The following is a 23497-nucleotide window of genomic DNA, read 5'->3' as shown; positions in this document are numbered from 1 at the left end:
AATAAAAATGAATTTTTGGGTGAAATCTCTCTTTAAACATGCTCGCTCCATGTCTGGATACGAACTGTAATTCGCTCTGCATGTGATGCTTAGCTTGCTGTGTAAAACCACTCTCATGTCTGCTCCACGAGCGTGTGTATATTTTTTAATATTCTCCGCTGTTTTGGATGGAAATCAATCGGTGGGCATTCCCTTTCATGAATAATGTGGAGATCAGAATCTAATGACATATTTCTGTTCTCTGCAGCTCTGTACATCAGTCATGATTCATTGCATACTTCAACCTTTCAGTTTTTTTAAACCGGAACAAAGAAATGACAAAAACATTAAAAAAAATAAACACGTTCCCTTCATTTTCAAAATAACATGTGATTTTATTTGCTTTCATTGGTTTGTGTTTTAGGGTTTCATGATCATTTAAGCAGATAATGCAGTCTGACATTTTTGATCTTGTCTTTAATGCATCATTTATTAAATTTCAATTAATAACGAAGTGGGTTGTCTAAATAAACAGCATTTACCAAATTTACCAGCATTTCTCAGTGTACGGAGCTGGAAACATGACAGACCGCGACAACCTGGCATAATCTGCAAGGAACACCTGAATAATCTCTTAAAAATGCAGAAATGTTACTGAAAATTAATCTTTCACAACAGCCATTCTGCTTTGCGTGAAGTCTGCATTACCACCAGAGGTGTGCATTAATTTTCAATAGGCTAATACAATGGTCTACTATTCCTTATTCCTTGCCTATTTTACAGCTCATAGCATCCAGACATAGGTACAAATGTGTGTGCGTACATATCCACATATGCTCAGTCAAAAACAAATGTGTTTTCATTTTCAGGGATAATTTAGGCCTATATCACTTTTCAGTCATCACCTACCCCACAGTATGGGTTCGGTAAGGTGTTTTAATGTTTTTCTAAAGGAGTCTCTTATGCTCACCCATACACAAAAGAAATATATTTGAAATACATTTTCAGAATATATTTTGGAATATATGCAAATATTTGAAATTGGCCCAATAAATATATTTCACACTTAACATCATATATTTTTGTTATATTTCTGAATATATTTCAATGTATTTTTTTCTGTATGGGACCCTGTCAAAAATAAATGTGGCATATATTCCAAATACACTGAAATATATTCAGAAATATAACAAAAATATATGATGTTAAGTGTGAAACATATTTATTGGGCCAATTTCACATATTTGCATATATTCCAAAATATATTCTGAAAATATATTTCAAATATATTTCTTTTGTGTATGGGCACCAAGGCTGCATTTATTTATTTTTATCAAAATAAAAATGTATCAAATTGTATCATTAAAAAAAGTAAAAGTGTGAAATATTCCAATAAAAAACAAAAACTATAATAAAAACTATATAAATGTATTTTACAATTGAATTCCTTTGATGCAAAGCTGAATTTTTAGCAGTCTTCAGTGTCACATGATCCTTCAGAAATCCCTCTAATATGCTGATTCGGTGTTTAAAAAATACTTCTTATTATCAACGTTGAAAACAGTTGTGCTGCAGAGTACTTTTGTGGAAACCGCAAAACATTGTTCTTTGATCTTAGTTTTCTTTGCTCAGTCAAAATGACAGAAACCACTTAACGATCTGTCAGTGTTTTTCAAATTCCGCCAGTGAAGACTGACAATAGCCTTTGTCATGTCTGTCTGATCGTTAGTTTTATCGTGACCAGTTACTGATGCTGGTAAATGTGTTTATAAATGTGCATCCCCAGTCTGTACATCCAGTTTGTGCATGTGCATGTCTAAAAATAAGCAGGTGAATGGTGCGTCCATGTGTAAGGCAGTGTTTACAGACAGCTCTCTGGTTGTTTCTGCCCAGGGGAGACGGCTGGAGGAATCTGTGGATGGAGGGGTGGGGTGATGGAGGTTTGCTAGGTTGCTGTTGGTAGCAAGAGAGAGCTGAGCTTGCGGCTAGCCAGGGATAAAAGACCCTTGCCATGTCACTCACTTACGCCCCTCTTTGGTAAATAAAAGTTTCTGACAACAAAGGCCAGCAGCGTTTGACTAGCCTTTAGAGGAGATAATAAAAAAAAGCAGACACTCGGGACAGAAGGAGAGAAGAAAGGCAGAGGAGGAGAGGAGAGCTGTCTCTTAGATTGAGGAAACTGAAGCATGTTGATTTGATGAAGCACAGAACACACACCTGAACCACGCCAGAACACACATGCTAAAAGAAGGTCAGGCTTAGGTTTGCATCGAGTCAGATAATAATGTGCATGTGAATATTGTTCTCTGGAGCTACGCCAGCGTGTTTAGGAGGGGTTATGGAGAGACGTTAACCCCCACTGTGAGCCCCAGGAGCAAAGCACAGGAGAGATCCCAGAGAAAAAAACTAAACCTAGCTGATTTCCTGCTTTCACTGTAGAAAATACATGCAATACCAGTGTTCGCCATTCAAAGAAAAAAAACATAGCAAATTTTTTTTAAAAAGTGTTATGGAGAGAGCTGAATATCAAACAAAGATCACTGCTATCATCTGCAGCAATATCACTGATCTTTAGCGCTGTGATGAAGAAAACTTCCAAACATGTGATGAATTACTGCTCTGTAGACATCAATACCAACACAATGTATAATATGGTGCATGTAAATCATGTCTGATGCCTGAATCCTCATATTCACAAGTGCTAAATAATGTCATTTAAGTTAACTACTGTATATGCCCGTGTTGTAATATAGAGAAGTATTTCTCTTTGCAGCAGCAGAAGGTAAAGGTAGGCTTGCACTTATGGCTTTTTTACACAATGACAAAAAAATCTGTTAGTTTTCTTATTATTGTTCTTGAATGGAAGTCTATGGCAGCCCATAGAACCATTTGGTAAATAGTTTTGAACACTGGCACAGAGAATAAAGAGGTCAGTCCCAAATTTGGGGTCAGTTTTTCAGTCCCTCTAGACTAGAGCCACCAAAGGCACTGATATTTAGGCTAATAACTTTTGAACAATAAGGCCTAGAAACGACATTCTTTTCCACCTTTTTTGCTATTTCTACTACAAATTTTGTCTAATCTTTACAAAATTTAGCAATTAATTATGGGAAAAACAATGTGTTAAAATGGTTAACATTTAACCCGGCCCAGATCTGCAAGTCATCTTACATCACATGAAGCTTCACCCAAAAAACTAAAATTCTGTCATCATTTACTCACCCTCAAGTTGGTTACAGACATTCTTCAAAATATCGTCTTTTGTGTTCAGCAGAAGAAAGAAATTCAAACAGGTTTGGAAAAACTTGAGGGAGAGTAAATTAAATGTAGGGAAGGCAATAGGGCTGTGCCGGTAAACTTGACAAGCACATCACCCGGTGGCTGAGTAGCACTGCCGGTGGTCCGCCAAAACACATTTCTGCTGTTTTACGTGTTTTACGTTAACTTTATGAGTGAAGCACAAAGCTTTGTTTACAAAAGAAATATTTAGCAATTAAATGTTACATTGCAGCCATGGAAACATTTGGATTTGTGCCGAATGAGAGAGGTACGTCACGTGAGCCCATAAATTTAAGCTTTGTCGGGCTTTGTATTATGTTTTGCGATCTGGTCACCCGATTAACAGCGAATTTAACAATATTCCATTGGACATGGAATATCTTGTTTCTTTTCCCAAATCTTCACCCATTTTCCAGGAGATTATAAACGTTTCTTCATTTTGGTTCACTTTTAATTTTTCCTACAGTGTTTTTTCTACTTTACCACAGTAAAAATGCGAATTATAATAGACCTGATACCTTTTTGCTTGCACATCAAATTCTATTTAACACAATTTGTGCTTGTTATTAGACTTGGTAAGGCGCTTCAAGTTTATTTGTAATGCACGTTTCAAGTTTTACTTTTTCTGGCAGCACAAAATCAAACATAGCCTAAATGTCTTGACACTGCGAAAGATAAATTCACTCTTCAGACCTTTTACAACATGTGTCAGTTGCTTGGAACATCAGGAGAAAACATGAAGATATTAGAAAAGAGAATGACTGTCTCTTTCCTGCTCATGTCCCACATCCCTCTCAAAGCGCAGAGCTAAGTAGGCTAAATGATGCATCTTTGTCGTGAAATATAAAACGAATATTTTTTTTTTAAATAATACGTAACTTTCTTCTATTATTTAGGTTACCAATATTTACTGATATTTATTTAAATGTTTTACAGGCTGTAGTGCTGCGTTTCACTGACAGAAGTGCTAAAATAAACATGTGCGTCTGTTACAAAATGGAGGTTTAAGCCTTGTTTATCATTTTATATTTGGAGACGCTCTGAAGGGAGGGTGGGATCTCATGCTTTCACAGCTAGCTTGCTATTGCTTGCCTCTCTGGAATTGCCTACCCTACCTTTAAGGTTACTCTGATTGATCGGGGGGTGATCGTTATCGGCCGATAATAGCTTTATATAGTTTGACAGGTGGTCTCCATAAAGGCCAATCAGAAGAGCCAATCAGATGACGCAAAGCTGGCGAGACAATACATTTGCAACGTTTTTGTGGAGAGCGGAGACATTGCAACGAAAGCAACCCTACAGCAATGACAGCAAGAAACTAGGGCTGTGTGATTTTAGTGCAATTCTTTCCTTTCTAGGGCTGGCTATCGAGTTCGATACTTTTTAGGCACAGATCGAATTGCCTCGACACCATCGAGTATCAAAAAATGTCTTGTGAATTTTGTTGATACTGATTTCATTTGATTGGAAACTTATTCTTCCTGTTTGTATCTTAACTCAATTTAGAAATTTGTGAATTTGACATAAAATATGACACATTTAGGTTAAAAAAATGCCACAGCAAGTCATTTTAAGTAAAATATCGCCTCATAATGGGAAGGTTAATTTCTGTCATTGATCAGAAGGTGCTCCTAAATGTTTTTGCAGCCCAAGCCCTAAATGCAGCCCAAGTGCTCCTAAAAGAAATGTAAGAGTAGAGCCCTGTCTAGGGCAGATTATATAAAAGCACCTGCTTCAGCACTCAAGCATCTCTTTTTATATATGCAAATTATATATTTTTATACATGCTATGTTTATTTATCACCTTGATAGGGGCAATTTTTATGAATGAAACTATTTAAGTATAGGCGTGTTTGCGCAAAAAGGAACATCAAAGACTTAATTTAAGTATTTAAGACGCTGCGCCCACTAAACTGGATCACGTGGGTTAGTGAATAAGATGCATGTATTTGCGCTAACATGCCATGCGCAGAAGTAGCGTAACTATTTAGTGAATTCCCCATGCGCGTCAATTACAGTTACCAACCTATTGTATAATGCAAGAGAAAGGCATTCAACAATATTTTGTTCCCAGTAGTACCCTGGCTGAATGAGCTGCCAAACTTGATCAAAGGGAATAGATATTAACGTCTAATGGTTTATGAGCTACTCGTGTCTGTTTTACATGTCAAGGGGGAAAGACTGAGTCTCTATGGGTACCCACTCTGTTCATCTTATTTTCTGACTACTCTGGAAAACAGCAGAGCGGAGTGGTGAACACTGAACAGCACACCAGAATCCACACATTTCTAACTTTATGCATTTCTCTTGCATTACTTGTTTATTTTTTTATGGCGGCCAAGGAGTGTAATATGCCCAACTGAACTGCCCTAATCTTCTTTCCTGCAATATTTCCATGCCGCAGTTATTGTTCTCATTCTCTGAATAATATCCTCCACTCCTTGGATCTTTTTTTCTGTAGGCTCTATTCTTTTCTTCTCTTTCCCGTTCTCATATCCTCTATCTGGTATGGCACTTGCTCATATCCTGTCAGTGTATCAATCAAAGAGAGCTGTCCACTCAATTCACACCTGATTTATCAGTCTGCCTCATCCCAAACGCCATTATTAGACCCAAACCTTTTTAACGCGACAGTGACAGATCGCTAGCCCGACCCAGGTAACCCGTTTCACTCTGTCTAGCCCATCGCGCGCTTGAGGCACGCTCCGTCACTTTTCACCGATGAGGGTGAACCTGGGATAAATAAAAAGCAATAACATGGCTCAAAATAAACAATAATAGTGAAAACTAATATGGCTTAACAGGCTTCCTAACGAAAGGGCTTTCATTTAACCTGTTTAAGTCACTTGTAATACAGCTAGTCATTCATTCAAAACCTGCTATTGTGCTCTCATTAGGATTGTAAAAATATTGACTTAATCTCCCACACACAACACACGATCTTCTTCCAATTTAGTCATTTAAACATGCACTTTATTTTAAGTTGCATTGTTTGCCACAGTACATACTTAACTGACTATTAGATGCATTTGTTTTAAGCCTGTAGATATTTCATATTAACCTTACAGGGATAGTTCACCAAAAAATGAAAATTCTGTCATCATTTACTCACCCTCAGGTTGTTCATAACCTGTATGAGTTTGTTTCTTCTGTTAGACATAGATAATTTGAAGAATGTCTGTAACCAAACAGTTGATGGGCCCCATTGAATTCCAAAGTATTTTTTTTTCCATACTATGGAAGTCAATGGAGTATAGTATTGTGTGTCCAACAGAAGAAAGAAATTCATACAGGTTATGTAGTAAATGAGGATTTTCATTTATGGGTGAACTATCCCTTTAAAGGAACAAGCCGACTTTGTGGGACTTTAGCTTATTCACCGTATCCCCCAGAGATAAGTCCATACATACCCTTCTCATCTCCGTGCGTGCCGTAACTCTGTCTGACACACACACCGCTGGCCTAGCTTAGCACAAAGACTGGATGTAAAGGGCTCCAGCTAGCACACTGCTCCCAATAAGTGACAAAATAACGCCAACTTTTTCCTATTTACATGTTGTGATTTGTATAGTCACAGCGTGTGCAAATAACAAGGTCACATGAGAGACAGCCATCTAATAACCGTATACATACAGGGAACTATATTCTCAGAAGGCGAAGCACTGCTACTTGGGTGGAGTGATTTACTCGCAGCACCTGAGAAGCCCCGTGGTGAGGAGCAGAGAGTTCGCTCAGAGTTTTGCGCAGAAGTAGCAGTGCTTCGCCTTCTGAGAATATAGTTCCCAGTATGTATACGGTTAGAAGATGGCTGTGTCTCATGGGACCTTGTTATTTGCACACGCTGTGACTATACAAATCAAAACATGTAGGCTAAATAGGCAAATGTTGGCGTTATTTTGTCACTTATTGGGATCAGTGTGCTAGCTGGAGCCGTTTACCTCCAGTCTTTGTGCTAAGCTAGGCTAGCGGTGGGTGCGTCAGACAGACTTACGGCACGCACGGAGATGAGAAGGGTATGTGTGGACTTATCTAACTCTAGGGGATACGGTGAATAAGTCCCAAAAAGACGGCGTGTTCCTTTAAAGATGCTAAATGAAAATGTTGTCACATTAGAAAATACACTTTGTATACATTACCTATAACCAAATAGACAAAATCCATAATGCCTGTAGTATCCAATGTATAACATGTGAATACATAACATTTTGTATATTTGATTTTCAAAACTCAACACATTTCTCCTTCTGAATGTACAGTGCCATCATGTGCTGATTCTTTTAAATATTTTCCTTGTTCTTGTTCCTTTTCAGTCTGTTTTCAAATAGAGAATTCTTAAACTGCATCACGCCAAACATGACCTCAATAGTTAACAGTATGGTCACATAGCTTGCATTAAAAAGAAACCTGAGACACTAATAAATCTATTACATTTTAGGCTGTTATGACACTGGCTCAACTACTTGGTTTCCACTGCAAGTTCAGAAAACAGCTTTCACACAAACTAAACAAACCAAACTCTGACATCATACAGACTCGAATGCCAAAAGCTGTGAAAAAGCTTTCACGTTTCTTCGTCACCTAAACTTCGAAAAAAACATATTTTTTTTCATGTAGCAAATGCTTTTATCACGGTCAGCTTACGCTACATTTATTACAGGGCCAATCATCCAGGAGGAAGTCAAGGGTACGATGGTCATGGCCAAGAACTAGTAACCTAACAGTTATCAGCCCAGATAATTAAACAATAATAGCTACTATTTTCAATAGTTAACTAATCTAATATTTTCATGTCAAATAATCTCATTCCCACAGGGTAAGAGTTAACGTAAAATACTGGATTAAAAGGAAACTGCAACCAACAATACCTTTAATACAGTGTGGACAAAATGCTATAATCCCTGCTTATCTGTGTCAGTCTAATTAAGATATGAATGAATCATTTCCAGACTTATTTAAATGATTCCAGCATCTCTTACAGCCAAACACAAGTAAACAAAGGCTTTAGCCTCTATGTATTATGAAAGCCATCTTAACACTTCTAAAGTGTTTAACAAAACACTCCTTCATTTACACACATTTGCAATGTTAATGAAACAGCCTACCTTTAAAAACAAAAAGCCTACAGTTCTTATTCCTGTGAGTGTCGATGTGCATGAGAGCTTATTTTAAATAAAAAATGAAATAAACGGCTGATGGATAATTATATTTTAATTGCATTAATTCATCAACCTAAGTGCCCCCTTTTTTCTTCCAAGCTCCAAACAGGCACAAGGGCAGGCAAACGTGGACTGACCCAAGGGTGCTTGTGCCAGTGCTTAATTAATACAGACAAAAACAATAATAATCTACACTAATAACCCCTGTAATGAGTGTGAGTATCTATGTGCACAGGACAAGCAGCTGTGAGAGTGAGTGGCTCTGCGAACAGAAGGTCTTTAATGGCAACCTGTCATACGCTAATTAGCCAAGCACATGTTACCATTTGAGCCCGAATGAGGAGGAGGAGGGGGGGCAGAAAATCACTGTTGCTGCTGCTGATGAAGATGATGATGAAGATGTGGCCAACATGTTTAGATTTTAGCTAATAAAAAAGTGATTTTATGAAAAAAGTATGAGATTCTGGTAGATATTTAAATTTTTGGCCTGTTTTATCATCCACCAGTTGAAAATCATAAATATGATAGCAGCATAATTCACGTCCCCAGCACAAACAGTGCAGAATAAGGTTTAATACTTCATTCTTGCCTTAGCAAACATCATGCTTTGCATGATTGACATATATATATATATATATATATATATACACTCACCTAAAGGATTATTAGGAACACCATACTAATACTGTGTTTGACCCCCTTTCGCCTTCAGAACTGCCTTAATTCTACGTGGCATTGATTCAACAAGGTGCTGAAAGGATTCTTTAGAAATGTTGGCCCATATTGATAGGATAGCATCTTGCAGTTGATGGAGATTTGTGGGATGCACATCCAGGGCACGAAGCTCCCGTTCCACCACATCCCAAAGATGCTCTATTGGGTTGAGATTTGGTGACTGTGGGGGCCATTTTAGTACAGTGAACTCATTGTCATGTTCAAGAAACCAATTTGAAATGATTCGAGCTTTGTGACATGGTGCATTATCCTGCTGGAAGTAGCCATCAGAGGATGGGTACATGGTGGTCATAAAGGGATGGACATGGTCAGAAACAATGCTCAGGTAGGCCGTGGCATTTAAACGATGCCCAATTGGCACTAAGGGGCCTAAAGTGTGCCAAGAAACCATCCCCCACACCATTACACCACCACCACCAGCCTGCACAGTGGTAACAAGGCATGATGGATCCATGTTCTCATTCTGTTTACGCCAAATTCTGACTCTACCATCTGAATGTCTCAACAGAAATCGAGACTCATCAGACCAGGCAACATTTTTCCAGTCTTCAACTGTCCAATTTTGGTGAGCTCGTGCAAATTGTAGCCTCTTTTTCCTATTTGTAGTGGAGATGAGTGGTACCCGGTGGGGTCTTCTGCTGTTGTAGCCCATCCGCCTCAAGGTTGTGCGTGTTGTGGCTTCACAAATGCTTTCCTGCATACCTCGGTTGTAACGAGTGGTTATTTCAGTCAAAGTTGCTCTTCTATCAGCTTGAATCAGTTGGCCCATTCTCCTCTGACCTCTAGCATCAACAAGGCATTTTCGCCCACAGGACTGCCGCATACTGGATGTTTTTCCCTTTTCACACCATTCTTTGTAAACCCTAGAAATGGTTGTGCGTGAAAATCCCAGTAACTGAGCAGATTGTGAAATACTCAGACCGGCCCGTCTGGCACCAACAACCATGCCACGCTCAAAATTGCTTAAATCACCTTTCTTTCCCATTCTGACATTCAGTTTGGAGTTCAGGAGATTGTCTTGACCAGGACCACACCCCTAAATGCATTGAAGCAACTGCCATGTGATTGGTTGATTAGATAATTGCATTAATGAGAAATTGAACAGGTGATCCTAATAATCATTTAGGTGAGTGTATATATATATATATATATATATATATATATATATATATATATATATATATATATATATATATATATACAGTACAGGTCAAAAGTTTGGAAACATTACCATTTTTAATGTTTTTGAAAGAAGTTTCTTCTGCTCATCAAGCCTGCATTTATTTGATCAAAAATACAGAATAAAAATGTAATATTGTGATATATTATTACAACTTAAAATAATTGGTTTTCAATTTATTATACTTTAAATTATCATTTATTTCTGTGATGCAAAGCTGAATTTTCAGGATCATTACTCCAGTCTATCACATGATCCTTCAGAAATCATTCTAATATGATGATTCATTATCAAAGTTGGAAACAGTTCTGCTGCTTAATATTTTTTCATAACTTGTGATACTTTTTTAGGATACTTTGATGAATAAAAAGTAGAAAAATAAAAATAAAAAAAAAGAAGCACATTTTTTAAAAATAGAAATCTTTTAGAAGTAATTTTTTTTCTTTCTTTTTTTGAAATAAATCAATACTTTTATTCAGCAAGGATGTGTTAAATTGATAAAAAGTGATTTTTTTTTAATAAATGCAGTTCTTTTTAACCTTTTATTCATCAAATATATTAGGCAGCAGAACTGTTTCCAACACTCATAATAAATCAGAATATTAGAATGATTTCTAAAGGATCATGTGATAGACTGGATGTCACATGTGACACTGAAGACTGGAGTAATGATGCTGAAAATGCAGCTTTGCATCACAGGAATAAGTATAAAATAAAATACTTATATAATACTTAAGTATATTCAAATAGAAAGCTATTATTTTAAGTTGTAATAATATTTCACAATATTACTGTTTTTTTTTTCTGTATTTTTGATCAAATAAATGCAGCCTTGATAAGCATTAGAAACTTCTTTCAAAAATATCAAAAAACGTAACGTTTCCAAACTTTTGACCTGTACTGTATATATCTGAAGTCGCCTGCTCACATTCATTCCACCAGCATTAAGGAACAATTATTACCATAACTATTTATATTAAACAGTGTGCTCGTCCTTACCTCCTATTTCGACTGCGGGATTGAGATCTGTGTGACCTGTGGCTCCGCCCCTTATCTGCGCTTCGGCTCCGCCTCCTGTGAGCGGACCCTCTGGAAGAGCTGCTGTTGGAGCGCTTTCTGTGCCTGAAACATCAGTAACAAGAGTCCATTAAACACACACGCAGCCACAGGGTGCATTCTCTGCTGCGTACTCTGTTCATCTATATGTTCAATGCTCATCAAAAACGTTTTTCATGACAGTCAGGTGTCAGTATAAGATGTTTCAAGAGTTTACTTTTGAAATAGGTTTCGTGAACACCGAACCACCCACCATTGCTTGGACAAACAGATAATCCCAGGCCATGCAAACCAACAGAGCAAGCCTGCAGAGCCACAGTGTTTAAAGTCTTGAGCTTCTGGCCATCAGCCAGTATGACTCTCTGCACTGTTTAGAAAGGCTGACATCACGGATATAGACCAGTCTGACTGCATTATTTTAACTAATGAACTCGATTTCTCTATCCTCCTTCTCTCCAATGAGCTTCTGTCAACTTCCCTCTTCTCTACTCCAGCTGATAGACCAGGACTTCTTAGAGGCACTTTCAAAAGCTAAATAAAAAGCGCGAGCCCATTCCCCACATCATGAATAAATAAAATGTTTATCTAAAAACCATAATTAAATTTATTATGCATTTCTGCATCGGACGGTACCCGGCTCAGGCATCAGGCCGTCTCTCTCTCCGTGATTGTGTCAGCATTTGAGGACTAAGTTAACGTTAGTGCTGCTTTAGAGAGAGCGGGAAATGCATAACCCTCAAAGCATGTGGGTCAACGTCCACAAAACCTATTTCTTTATTCAGAAAAACATTCAAATGCAAATCATACAATGACTTCAATACACCTTTTGTTTGATTAGCCATGTTTTAATTTTTTATTAAAATGCATTTCTTTTTTTTTTTGAAGAAGAAGAAGAAAAGAGCCTCATTAAAGAAATGAAATACTTGAACAGAAAACATAAGTAATTTGGCATCGTCTTTTATTATTTCTTATTAAACATATTTGAACAACTTCTTCACTGCTTATACAAGGCAAGTTTAGTTCAGACTGTAAAAAGTGCTGACAACCCTTCAAACACTGAATTAATAATGCATGATGTTTGGGTTTTACCTTGAAAATGTGTTTAAAATTGGAAAGAGGTGTACACTCACATTGATCCCAGGTGTAAAATACTTTTTACATAATGGCGTACGTCATATTCATTTTTTAGAGTCATGAAATTTCCTCTCTAAAGGGTTTCAAAACCTTATGAAATAGTGTGTACAGTCTGACCAAAATAATCTGCCATTGGTCAGACTAACAGATAATCGGGGATCACAAACAGAGCGATGCTGAAAGCACAGCAGTTCACACTCTTCAGGTGAGGTTAATCAGGGCATTAAACGTCTGCATAATTACACAGATCAGGCCACTTAAAAAGAGCGAAACAGATTTACAGATGCATGTGTGGATAATGCAAACAACGGCTGATCAACAGCACTCTATTTTAGCTCCTTGACCTCCACAGACATCCTTCTTTCTTTGAGAGCAGCTCTTTCCCATCACATACATAATGGCAGCAGAGCAAGCGTCATGAATAATTGAGCTCAGGCAGACAGTGCTAAGTGACTGCATAAAGCAACGTCTGGGTTCAAGAAACTGCACGTGTCTGTTTGTTTGGGACTCATGTTCAGTTACAGAATGTAAGAGTGCAGATAGCATGAATGCAATAACAGAATGTTTTGCATCCAGCTTTGGTCCAAACGTCTAGATCACTAAACTGAGACAAGTCTGTACTGTAATGTGCTGTTGTTCACCTCATGCCTCATGTACTAGCCTGGAGCAAGTAGTTTTAATATACCGCTAACTCTGTAAATGCTCATGGTCACACAAGCCGATCAACGCTGCAGTCTCGGAGCGATCGGTCACATTGGCCGTAGTTCTGGAACTGAGTGTGCACTTTTCCCGGGATCAGTGTGCCTGCCGAGCAACTGCCATTGACATAAACGGGGATGCTAATGGAATAACTCTTTCCAGGTATAGGCTATTAGAAACTGTATATGACAGGTGCTTGGTCCGGGGTGAGAAATAGGAGGGCTTGTGATGTCAGGCGAACAAGAAAATGGTTTCAGAGGAAGAATAAGTTATTACATTTTGATGAAAGATTACAGGGAGAAACTTTTTATCTCATTCTTCATTGTCTACCTCCTGTCTGTGACTCTGTTTCGGTCTCTGGAGCGAGTGCGTCTCCGGGAGTGTTTGCTGCGGCTGGTCACTCTGCTTTCAGCGGAGCTGGAGGAGGAAGAGCGCTGTTTCGGTCTCCTCTTCCTCCGGCTTCGACTGTTGTCCTCACTGTCTGAGGAGTGGCGGCCCATGTTCACTCCGGTCACTGGGTTAAATGGGGAGATGGAGAGGAAAAATGTGTTGATGATGGTAGGACACAAAAAAGTTTATCAGATGTTCAGATATCAAAAATGTTTTGTTTTTCTTCTCACTACTACTACATGCTGTTACTGTGATTCAGTAGCTCAAGCACAAGGATGAAACTTACATTTATTAAGTTAACCGAGCTGTTAAGACCCCATTCTGAATTAAAATGCAAGTACACTCATTTAATCGAACATAAAATTCTTAATTCCTCTTATTTGAAGTAGTAATATGAGCTGAGAAGAGCGGTAAAACATAAAACACGTGATTATTTATCTGCATAGACTGTCGGTATGTCGTACCACGGCGAGAAATGTGTTTTCACGAAAGATTATTTGCTACTGTCCATAAGGTCTAAGGCTGTAACGTTATTAAAACCCAAACATAACCTTTAAACTAGGCGAAACTAGCGTTAGAAACGCTGCCAGGTATGGTTTTATAGGACAAATGCGAATATGAAAATCGCGTCCCTTTAACTTAACGTTACATGTCTGTGAAACGATACATGCTAACAAACACTTCAATACCGAATGTTGTCAGTCTTACTAGCTAACGTTAGATATCTTTCACATTTCCTTCCTTCCTTCTCTAACACACGTTACAAAACAAACAAATAGCGCGTCTGCTAATATATTTTTACGTTTATATGTAAAATAACTGATGTTTATATCAATATTCATACTCTTACCTAGGCAACGATACACACTCCTATTGTGTCATACCAGCAACTGACAGAGCAGCGCCATGAGCCGATGAACAGACTAAAGTAAGCGATCCTGAGATCATCGATGCGCGTGCAGCCGGCAGGCATTACAAATCAAACACGATCGTCAGTCGCTTTCACCTTCTTGTCAGGGAAGCGCAAGATAAGCGTAATAGCCAGACTGTATAAAACAAGGTAATAGCCTACAACATTTTTTTTTTCTCAGCGACAAGTTCGTCATAAGAAACACGATCACAAAACCTATGTTAATTTTGTTTGTTGAGAAATTGCAGGATGAGTGAAATGTTTTGTTTAAAAAAAGGAAAAAAGACCGTAAATTTTGTCATCAGGTAAAAATGTTGGCTAATATTTTGTCGGAATGTAGGCTATTATGGACAAGGCTTTTCTGTCGCAAGACAAAAATAAGGAAATCACAATGGTCTAGCCTAACTGTCAATGGGACATAGACAAATTAGAAAAGAAACAATTGTAGCCTATTGGTGAAGGTAAAGATGGTTTGTCTCAAATGTAGAAGGTAAAAGCTCTCGACTACCTAACGTTACACAAAATGCTTTTTAAATAAAGTCAAACTGAATAGTATTTAAATAGTTCAGTCCCTTTTGAAGAAACAAACGCTCACACCAAATTAAAGATTTGAAGATTAGCCTAATCATCCAAATATTGTAGGCTATGTGTTCACTCAACCTACAAGCCAACAGATTACAAGAATGTACAATTGCCTCGAAACTGCACCCTTTTAGATACAAACACACTGATAGGCATAGCACGCATTTAGGCTAATTTATTTTATTTTTATTTTTTTTAATGAAATATAATTTTATGAAGATTAGCCTATTATTATCATGAGGCTGGCGTATATGAGATGGGTGAAATGCTTAAAAGTATTTATTTTCTGCTGCGTTTTGAATAATATCGAAGGCATGGATGCTCAAGCCTCGAAGAATAGTGTTATAAATATGAAGAGTAATATAGCCTACCCTACAAGATAAATAATTTTGTGATGTAGCCTAATTATTAAAGGTGAGGTGTTTGATTTGACAATTAAAGGCGTGTAGTTTTGTATCTCATTTAGCCCACCGCGTTATTAGCCTACTTTTATTATTATTATTATACGCTCTCGATCCCCAAAAAGCTACATTTAGCTTATTTACTTAAACGGCTACACTTGTTATGCAAATATGCAACAACTTTACAAAGTTTGTTTATTTAAATAGCAATAAAGCAGCATAGAATAAAACTGAAATTAATCATTAGAAACAGCTGTCCTTTGATAGCTGAAATATTAATAAAAAGTTTTTTTTTTTTTAAATAGGCAAAATATTTCTTTAATGCTGTGCGACACTGTGAATAAACACAACAAACGTAAATACAGCACTTTTTAAGCTTTTCGAATATGAGGCTATTTAATAAAAAGCTGCTCAGGAATATGTAAAAACCTGTAGGCTAGACTTGTAAATTGTTAAAATTGGTCATTTGTATTCTCTTTAAATGATTCCGATTCAAGGTGTTCGTTCTTCATATTATCATTACATTCATAACTAGCCTATCACTAAAAAAAAGGCGTTAATTATGCAAGACGACTCTCATTCATAATATCATTACATTAATTATCAATTGTATAAAACAGACTGTTAAAATAATTAGCCCGCAAAAAGCCTGCAGCGGTTTTCTGTGAAGATGAAATTTAGATTTCTCTTCTACAAGTCAATTGTGGGCCAAAATGCGATTCTTAACGATGTGTGTGTCACTTCCATGATCACAAAGTGCATATTTCTCTTTGCTCTTCTCGTCTTCCAGCTCAGATCAAAGAGTTGCCGAATAAGATGTCCACGGTGTGCCCTTTACAGTATAGTTTCAGACCATCCTCATCATCCTCATCATCACGCCTGGTGTTTCCAAACTCTAACCAGTCCAGCTTAATGACATTAATTTGCTCCTCTTGTCAATCTTAGCCAATAGCAAGCACGGACGGGTGATGTGGATCTGAAGGACAGATAAGGTCCCCCCCCCCCCCCCCCCCCCCCCCCCCCCCTCTTCTATGGGAAGGAAGGGGCTCGTGGAGAGGGAAGGTAACGCGCGCGGATCAAGGGGCAGAGACGCTTCGCTAAGTATAAATAGTGTGACTTCAATAGTGAATCGGCAGCAAGTCTGTACAGTCCGCAACAAGAGGAATTGTGAAAGATCTCCTCGCATCATCTCGCATTCAGGCCGATAGAGAGAGAGAGAGAGAGAAAGAGAGAGAGAGAGAGAGAGAGAGCACTGTTGATGTCTTATATGGTAGACTGCTGAGGATCTAAAGGGAAGAGTGTGTTTTTTCTTCTTCTTCTTCTTGGGTGCAGTGATGGAAGAACTTACCGCGTTTGTCTCCAAGTCGTTTGATCAGAAAGTGAAGGAAAAGAAGGAAGTGATCACGTACCGGGAGGTGCTGGAGACCGGGTCTGGGAGGAACAGAGAGAGTCTGTCGGTGGAGCCGGGGCGCGAGGAGGGGAACAGTATCACGCGGAGCTCCGTGCGCTCGTCGCCGGCCAGAGACGCGGACATGCTCGCGTCCGAGAGGAGCAGAGACTCGAGCAGTCCCAAACTTACAGACGGTGAGGGTGCTTTCTGTGACATTTAGCATGAAAATCATGTAATCACGCTCTTTTTCATAGGCCCATCTCTGTATTTTAAGGTTTATAATTTCGCTTTCAATAGCATTTATATAGCCTATATATTTTTATTTTAAAGTTGCATTGATTTAATCCAAAACTACACGAAGCATGACAAAATAATTTGACAGGTATCACTGTCATTATATGACTGGAGCAGCCTGAAAAACAAAAGTGCCGAGAATAAATCAAAAGTTCTCCAGTGATAAAAACTGAGCGCTGTATTTTATTGGATAGTTGCATGTGGGCCTATATTTGAATTAATATTGTTTGTAAATATTGTTTGTAGCTATAGGCTTGAAATAATTACAGATTATTCTTTAGATAACAATCTAGACTGATAAAATATAAATGTAGGCTCCTCGTACAGCTTGCTAAACAGAAAAAGAAATTACTGTAAAAAAAAACAAAGAATGTGCAGTTTATTATAAATCAATACGCATGTTGTATGAGACACACTGAAGGCCTATAATTCATCAAGTCTGAAACTTAAAATAATATCAGAACATACAGCCACAACAACATAATAATAATAAAATAATAATAATCATAATAATAATAATAATAATAATAATAATATGAATTAGCCTACAGATAATTTCGATACCTATTATTTTTCCTTTAGATATAATTGTGAACATGTTGTTTTGGATTTTTCACATTTGAATAGAGGTTAATTATTATTTTGACAGCAGGGATTTTCATTCAGCTATACGTTAATTGTTGTCTTTATTGATTTCATTTAACATTGACCCGTTTTGCCAGGTTGTTCATTTTAACGTGCAAAAGGATAATATTCCTGTAAGCATCCGGTGCAGAGAGAGAAACTCCATGCATATGTATAGTGTGTAAATAATTAAAGAGCTGTGTGTAGGACAAAACATCCGTGACCGACATCAGTGGGCAAAAACTGCCCTCACTTCACATCACTGGATCAAGCGTTCATTTCTGTTTTCAGGGAACACAGATATGAAAGAACGCAAAGAGGATTGTAAGCCGCTGGAGGATGAGACACAGACTAAAATCAAGCAGAGAAGGAGTCGGACTAACTTTACCCTTGAGCAGCTGAATGAGCTGGAGAGACTGTTCGATGAAACACACTATCCGGACGCGTTCATGAGAGAGGAGCTGAGCCAGAGACTCGGGCTGTCGGAGGCCAGGGTGCAGGTCAGACCCAGTGTGTGTGTGTGTGTGTGCTGTCATGTGCGCTGTGTGTATGGAAAGGCACTTCATATGTGTGTGTGTGCTGTCATGTGCGCATGTAGTGGCAGTGATGGTTTCCCTTGCGAGAGACGAAATCATTTCGATTAATGCTAATGTTAACCGTAACAGGCCGAATGCAATTACATATTAAGTGCAAAATAATGACCTGCTAATGAATAAATAAATATATGGTCACACTTTATTTTACAGTGTCCTTGTTGCACATGTTAGCATACTGTAGTGATAATTATAAATTATGCATAATTACATGTAACAAATATGTAACCTAAATCAAACTCCAATCCTAACCCTATACATGTAGGCTAGTTAATTATTATTATTCAGTACTAAATTGTATAATTACACTGTAACAGGGCCACATTAAAATAAAGTGTATCCTTATTTGTATATATAATGCCTAATGACAAAATATATGCCTAATGACACGTGTGCAATATATATATATATATTGCACGTGTCATAGGCATATATTCAATACACAGGAATTAAACTGAATGTAATGACACAGCAACTTTAACACTGCTCTGTAATGTAGCGTTTTATTATTATTATTATTATTATTATTATTTATTTAAGCATTAAAAATGTAAATGGCATTTGAAATAGGATCGATGAATAAAAAGAGCTAGGTAGGCCTTTTTAAAATGTTACATGGACACTCTTTCTGGCGATATTGTAGTTCATGTTTACAAATGTCAAATTAGATATCAGCCTATAGGATATGTGTCGAACGGAGGGATGAAATTGTTGAAAATAAAAGTGCTAATAATCCGCTTAAATAAGCGCCGCTGTGCTATAATGAACAGAACAATGAACAGAACTGATTCCGTGATTCGCGCGCATTGGCCCTGCAGGCAACATCTGTAGTGTGCTTTTTAGGATGGGGAAGACCATCTGCACAGAAACATAATATATGTGTAACAAGAGACGAGCGACCGAGCCGAATAATGACATTCAACATAGACATTGGCTCTGCTGTGATTGATCAGGGAAGAAAAAAAAAACAATATCTTATTTCATTCTCTTTTATCTATTCATTCCTTGGGTGGGGATATAAAATTCACTCTTTGAATACATTGGTCCTTTTTAAAAATGGGCTCAAAAGACCTCCCTGGAAAAAGTTAAACCATCGTCTCTCTTTGGGATCTTACCAAAAGGCATTGTCCCAAGCAAGGCCTGCGGATTTACATAAATTATCTATCATTTTTACCCAAATAAAGATCTGATGCTCTTTTCATATTCAGTATTCACAGACGAGGCCACACCACTGGCTCAAAGGATATACACCCGTTTTAACGGATGAAGTCATAATGTCCAGGCCATTTCATTATTTAGAATGGTGTTTCCACTTTCACTTACAGCAAAATATTATGCAAATGCAATGTCGATCGCTGCGTTGTTATGGTGAAACAAAATGAATAAACAATGCAATGAAACTGCGCGTGATTCAAAACAGATGCAGAACACACAATCATTTCCAAATCTCTAATGCCCATGACATGGCTAAATGGGCAACAAAAAAAACTTTCTCTCGGATATAGGCAATTAATGCCCCAATTTTTGCCCACCCCTGACATTACAATCGTCCCATGCTGGGTGTTTGCTATGAAAGGATCAGTTCGCTTCTTCTGGGACTCTAATCCCTGGATAGATCCAACCATTGGAGAAAGACGATATTTTATGGCACTATTTCAAATGCATTACATCAAGATTCTGTTTCTTTCCGATTGTTTAACATTTGAACAAATCTGTTTGTTTTGTGGTTAGTTGGCCGCGCCGCTCGTTATAACGATATAATAATAATTAAAATGTGCGGTTACGCGTTATGAATATTTTAGAAGGTCCTCCTCAGGGATACGGAGTTTTACTGAGACTGTTGTCATTTTGGGAGGATGTACACATGCCCTCACCAACAGCTGTCAATCAATGTCTTCTGCTTTCAGGTTTGGTTTCAGAACCGACGGGCCAAATGCAGAAAGCAGGAAAACCAGTTACATAAAGGTGCGCTGAATTTAAACACAATAAACAAACAAATCAACATTGGTTTTCTGTTTTGCTTTAATACATTTTTTCAATACAATTTACTTTTTTATATACTTTATTTTAATATACGTTTATTTATTCTAATATATTTTCATATAATATAATCTACGTTGTGCCTAATGTGTATTTACTGTGAAATATAAAATCTAGTAGGCCTAGTTCGTGCAGTCTCTCGTTTGCCTAGCTAAAGTGGCCCGTAAAGAAAACTCGATGTCACTATTTTTCAGGGGTTCTCATCGGAGCGGCGAGTCAGTTTGAAGCGTGTCGCGTCGCTCCATATGTCAACGTGGGAGCTCTGCGCATGCCATTCCAGCAGGCAAGTTACCCTGAACACAGAGGCGTCCCAAGACTTTATGTCTGTGGGTCCTTTATGGCGCACTGCACACTCAAATATCTCTCTTTGTTATTGCTATATTGCATTGTCAGCATAAGAGAGAAATTTGTCTTTGACGAAGAATATAGCCTACTATAAAGACGAGATGAGATTTGTGAATTTGTCTGTTTGCTTTATGGTTTGAATCGGATTCAGGGGAGCATATAGTTACCAAAACAATGGAATGGTGTCCGAATGATTTTTTTTATTATAATGATAAATAGCCTAAATGCAATTGATCCAGTGCCCAGTAACAGCTCTGCATAGAGTCTCTCTTAAGTTAATGTGTTTCTCCCCTCTCTTCCCACCCGTGCGTCCATAGGATAGTCATCTCAACGTGCCGCCCTTCTCCTTTCAGGTGCAGGCTCAGCTGCAGCTGGACAGCGCCGTGGCCCACGCGCACCATCACCTGCACTCACACCTGGCGGCGCACGCGCCATACATGATGTTTCCCGCGCCGCCGTTCGGGCTGCCGCTCGCAACGCTCGCGGCGGAATCCGCGTCAGCAGCTTCGGTGGTCGCGGCGGCAGCGGCCGCGAAAACCACCAACAAAAACTCGAGCATCGCGGATCTGAGACTGAAGGCGAAAAAACACGCCGCGGCGCTGGGACTGTGACGTCACAAACAAAGCATCGCGCGCACCGGTGGCTTGTTGACGTGAACAACAGAAAAACACATTATTTATGTTTTCTTGTGAAGGACACGCGAGGGGGGAAAAGGATAGGCTATTTATAAGAACACAAACTGTGAAGTGGACAACTTTACGTGGATCTTTTCATGGATGGAAGGATGCGAACAACTACAAAATGTTGAACTTTGACTGAACTTTTGCAGAAGAAGCTGAATCTGAATATACTGATATAAAGCAGCGGGGACGATTGTTCGGCTGTTTGTGTGACAACGCCAACATTTCTGCTTTAATTCTACGTTATTAGTAAATAATGAAAATAAAGAGGCTGGCCTCGTTTTATTTGAAACAAAGTTTCTCTGTGGATATTTGTGAAATATTACAGAAATCACTTTTGTTGCCAAACATGAAAACTCCAGTGTGGAACATGCGTTTCTGTCCTCACGGATAATAACACGAGATTTAAGTTCAAGTTTATGCTCTTTGGTTTCTGAAGCAAAATAAATGAACATTAAATGAAATGACGATCATTCCTTTACTTATTAATAATTACTGAGTGTATTGTGAATATAATCATCAAATATCAGGTAATTATTCAATGGAGAGTTCCAGTTGCATTGATGCCCAATTCATATGAACACACATCAGGCTTTTATTCTCGGTGTATAAATCAAATTCAGGTAATAGACTAATATTGATATGGTACGGGCACATGTAAAATACCTATGTTAATACCAACAAAAATGATTTTGGTTGTTTTATGCTTCATCAAGGCATTGTGGGAGCACTCTGGATTTTCATTGCTGTTTTTTTTTCCCTTCATCTCTTTCTCAGTGTGTAAAACCATGTGAATCTCTAAATGTATGTTTTATAAGGGTTATAAAAGCATCGACTGCGGGCACTCATTTTTATGATATCTCTGATTTGATCATGACTGTGAAACCTGAGCTCACCTAAACACCGTGTTTTCGATTCATAAAATAAATGTCAAGAACTGTAGCATCTGTGTCATCATACTATATACGTACCAATTCGTTTTATTTCATTTTTAATGTAATGGATACATACGTTTAAACAGACGTTTGCACTTTATTATTGTAGAATTGGACTGACGCTGGCGGTGTCTCTTAAATTATAAATTGTAAATAGCCTAATTAAAAAATCGACCCGTTTCTGTTTTGTTTGGATGGATATGTTGTATATGTTAAGCATTATATTATTACTGAAGATTATTTTAAAATGTTGTCAAAAATCAATTAGCTAATATATATGAATATGTAAAAACATATGTTACATATATTGGGGGGAAAACATTTGTCATAAAATCACACCGACCTCTCTCAGTTCTGGATGTGAAATATATGGAGCTGACCTTTATAGCAAACACTTATTCTACACTCTTAAAAATAAAGGTTCTTTATTGGCATTGATGGTTCCGTGAAGAGCCTTTAACATCCATGGAACCTTTACGTTCCACAAAAGGTTATTTATAGTTTCTTTAGATTATTCAAATAATCTTCACACTAAGGGAAACAAATTTAAAATAAGAACGGTTTACTAAAAGGTTCTTTGTGGAACCAAAAAAAAAAAAAAAAAGGTTCTTCTATGACATCACTGTGAAGAAAAAAAAACTTTATTTTTTAGAGTGTACAGTGGAAAAATTACTTAAGAAAAAAAGGAAAACAAAAAATAAAATAATTAAAGGAATAAATATTTGAATATATATATCTGATCATTTTGTTTGTTTCCAAAGCCAAACTAATGGTGACAAATAAATGAATAAAATGTAATAAATTAATTTAAAATGAATAATTAAATACTACTAAAAACATATTGACTTGTATTTGCATGTGTAAAATGGACTGTACCTTTATAAATGGCACATCACTCGCAGTCTTCTGTAGAGATCTAAAACGGTTCTCTTGAGAATTGGATAAATACCAAACGCCATCTCTTATCGTGAATAACCTGTCTGCTCAGTTTACTGTCTGGACACAAAGCACAATGTTTTGGCCTATTAATTAATCCTGCTTTAACAAACGCGTGTATAACGAGGGCTTGTGTCTCCAGCGCGGGTTGGACTCGGA

The 23497-nt window shown here is 37.7% G+C and overlaps 2 protein-coding genes across 4 annotated transcripts in view; one reads left to right on the top strand and one right to left on the bottom strand.

The window, feature by feature from the left end:
- The window catches only part of rsrc1 (arginine/serine-rich coiled-coil 1), a 140686-nt gene extending 126131 nt beyond the window's left edge, over positions 1-14555 (bottom strand). For both annotated transcript variants that reach the window (XM_079886180.1, XM_079886181.1), the window contains exons 1-3: positions 14459-14555; positions 13549-13732; positions 11329-11451 (exon numbers count right to left, since the gene is read on the bottom strand). In XM_079886180.1, the coding sequence (XP_079742306.1) occupies positions 11329-11451; positions 13549-13718 (293 nt within the window). In that variant the 5' untranslated portion in view covers positions 13719-13732; positions 14459-14555. The remainder of the gene's footprint in view (positions 1-11328; positions 11452-13548; positions 13733-14458) is intronic.
- Positions 14556-16552: 1997 nt separating this feature from the next.
- Positions 16553-22427, top strand: shox2 (shox homeobox 2). 2 transcript variants are annotated; one of them, XM_079886182.1, is made up of 5 exons: positions 16553-17085; positions 18101-18309; positions 20310-20367; positions 20637-20725; positions 21105-22408. In XM_079886182.1, exons 1-5 carry the CDS (start codon positions 16836-16838, stop codon positions 21396-21398), a joined length of 900 nt encoding a protein of 299 aa, XP_079742308.1. In that variant the 5' UTR covers positions 16553-16835; the 3' UTR covers positions 21399-22408. The 2 variants fall into 2 exon arrangements, with proteins under 2 accessions (XP_079742308.1, XP_079742309.1); XM_079886183.1 differs by having other exon boundaries at positions 16633-17085; positions 21141-22427.
- Positions 22428-23497: the final 1070 nt, after the last annotated feature.

Source organism: Squalius cephalus (assembly GCF_949319135.1).
Source record: "Squalius cephalus genome assembly, chromosome: 11".
NCBI lineage: Eukaryota > Metazoa > Chordata > Actinopteri > Cypriniformes > Leuciscidae > Squalius > Squalius cephalus.
This window is presented reverse-complemented; position numbering and strand designations above follow the sequence as displayed.

Coding starts and splice junctions, on each gene's coding strand:
- shox2 (XM_079886182.1), top strand. CDS start 16,836: ATGGAAGAACTTACCGCGTTTGTCTCCAAGTCGTTTGATCAGAAAGTG. Junction 17,086..18,100: donor CAGTCCCAAACTTACAGACG/GTGAGGGTGCTT, acceptor TTCTGTTTTCAG/GGAACACAGATATGAAAGAA. Junction 18,310..20,309: donor TGTCGGAGGCCAGGGTGCAG/GTCAGACCCAGT, acceptor TTCTGCTTTCAG/GTTTGGTTTCAGAACCGACG.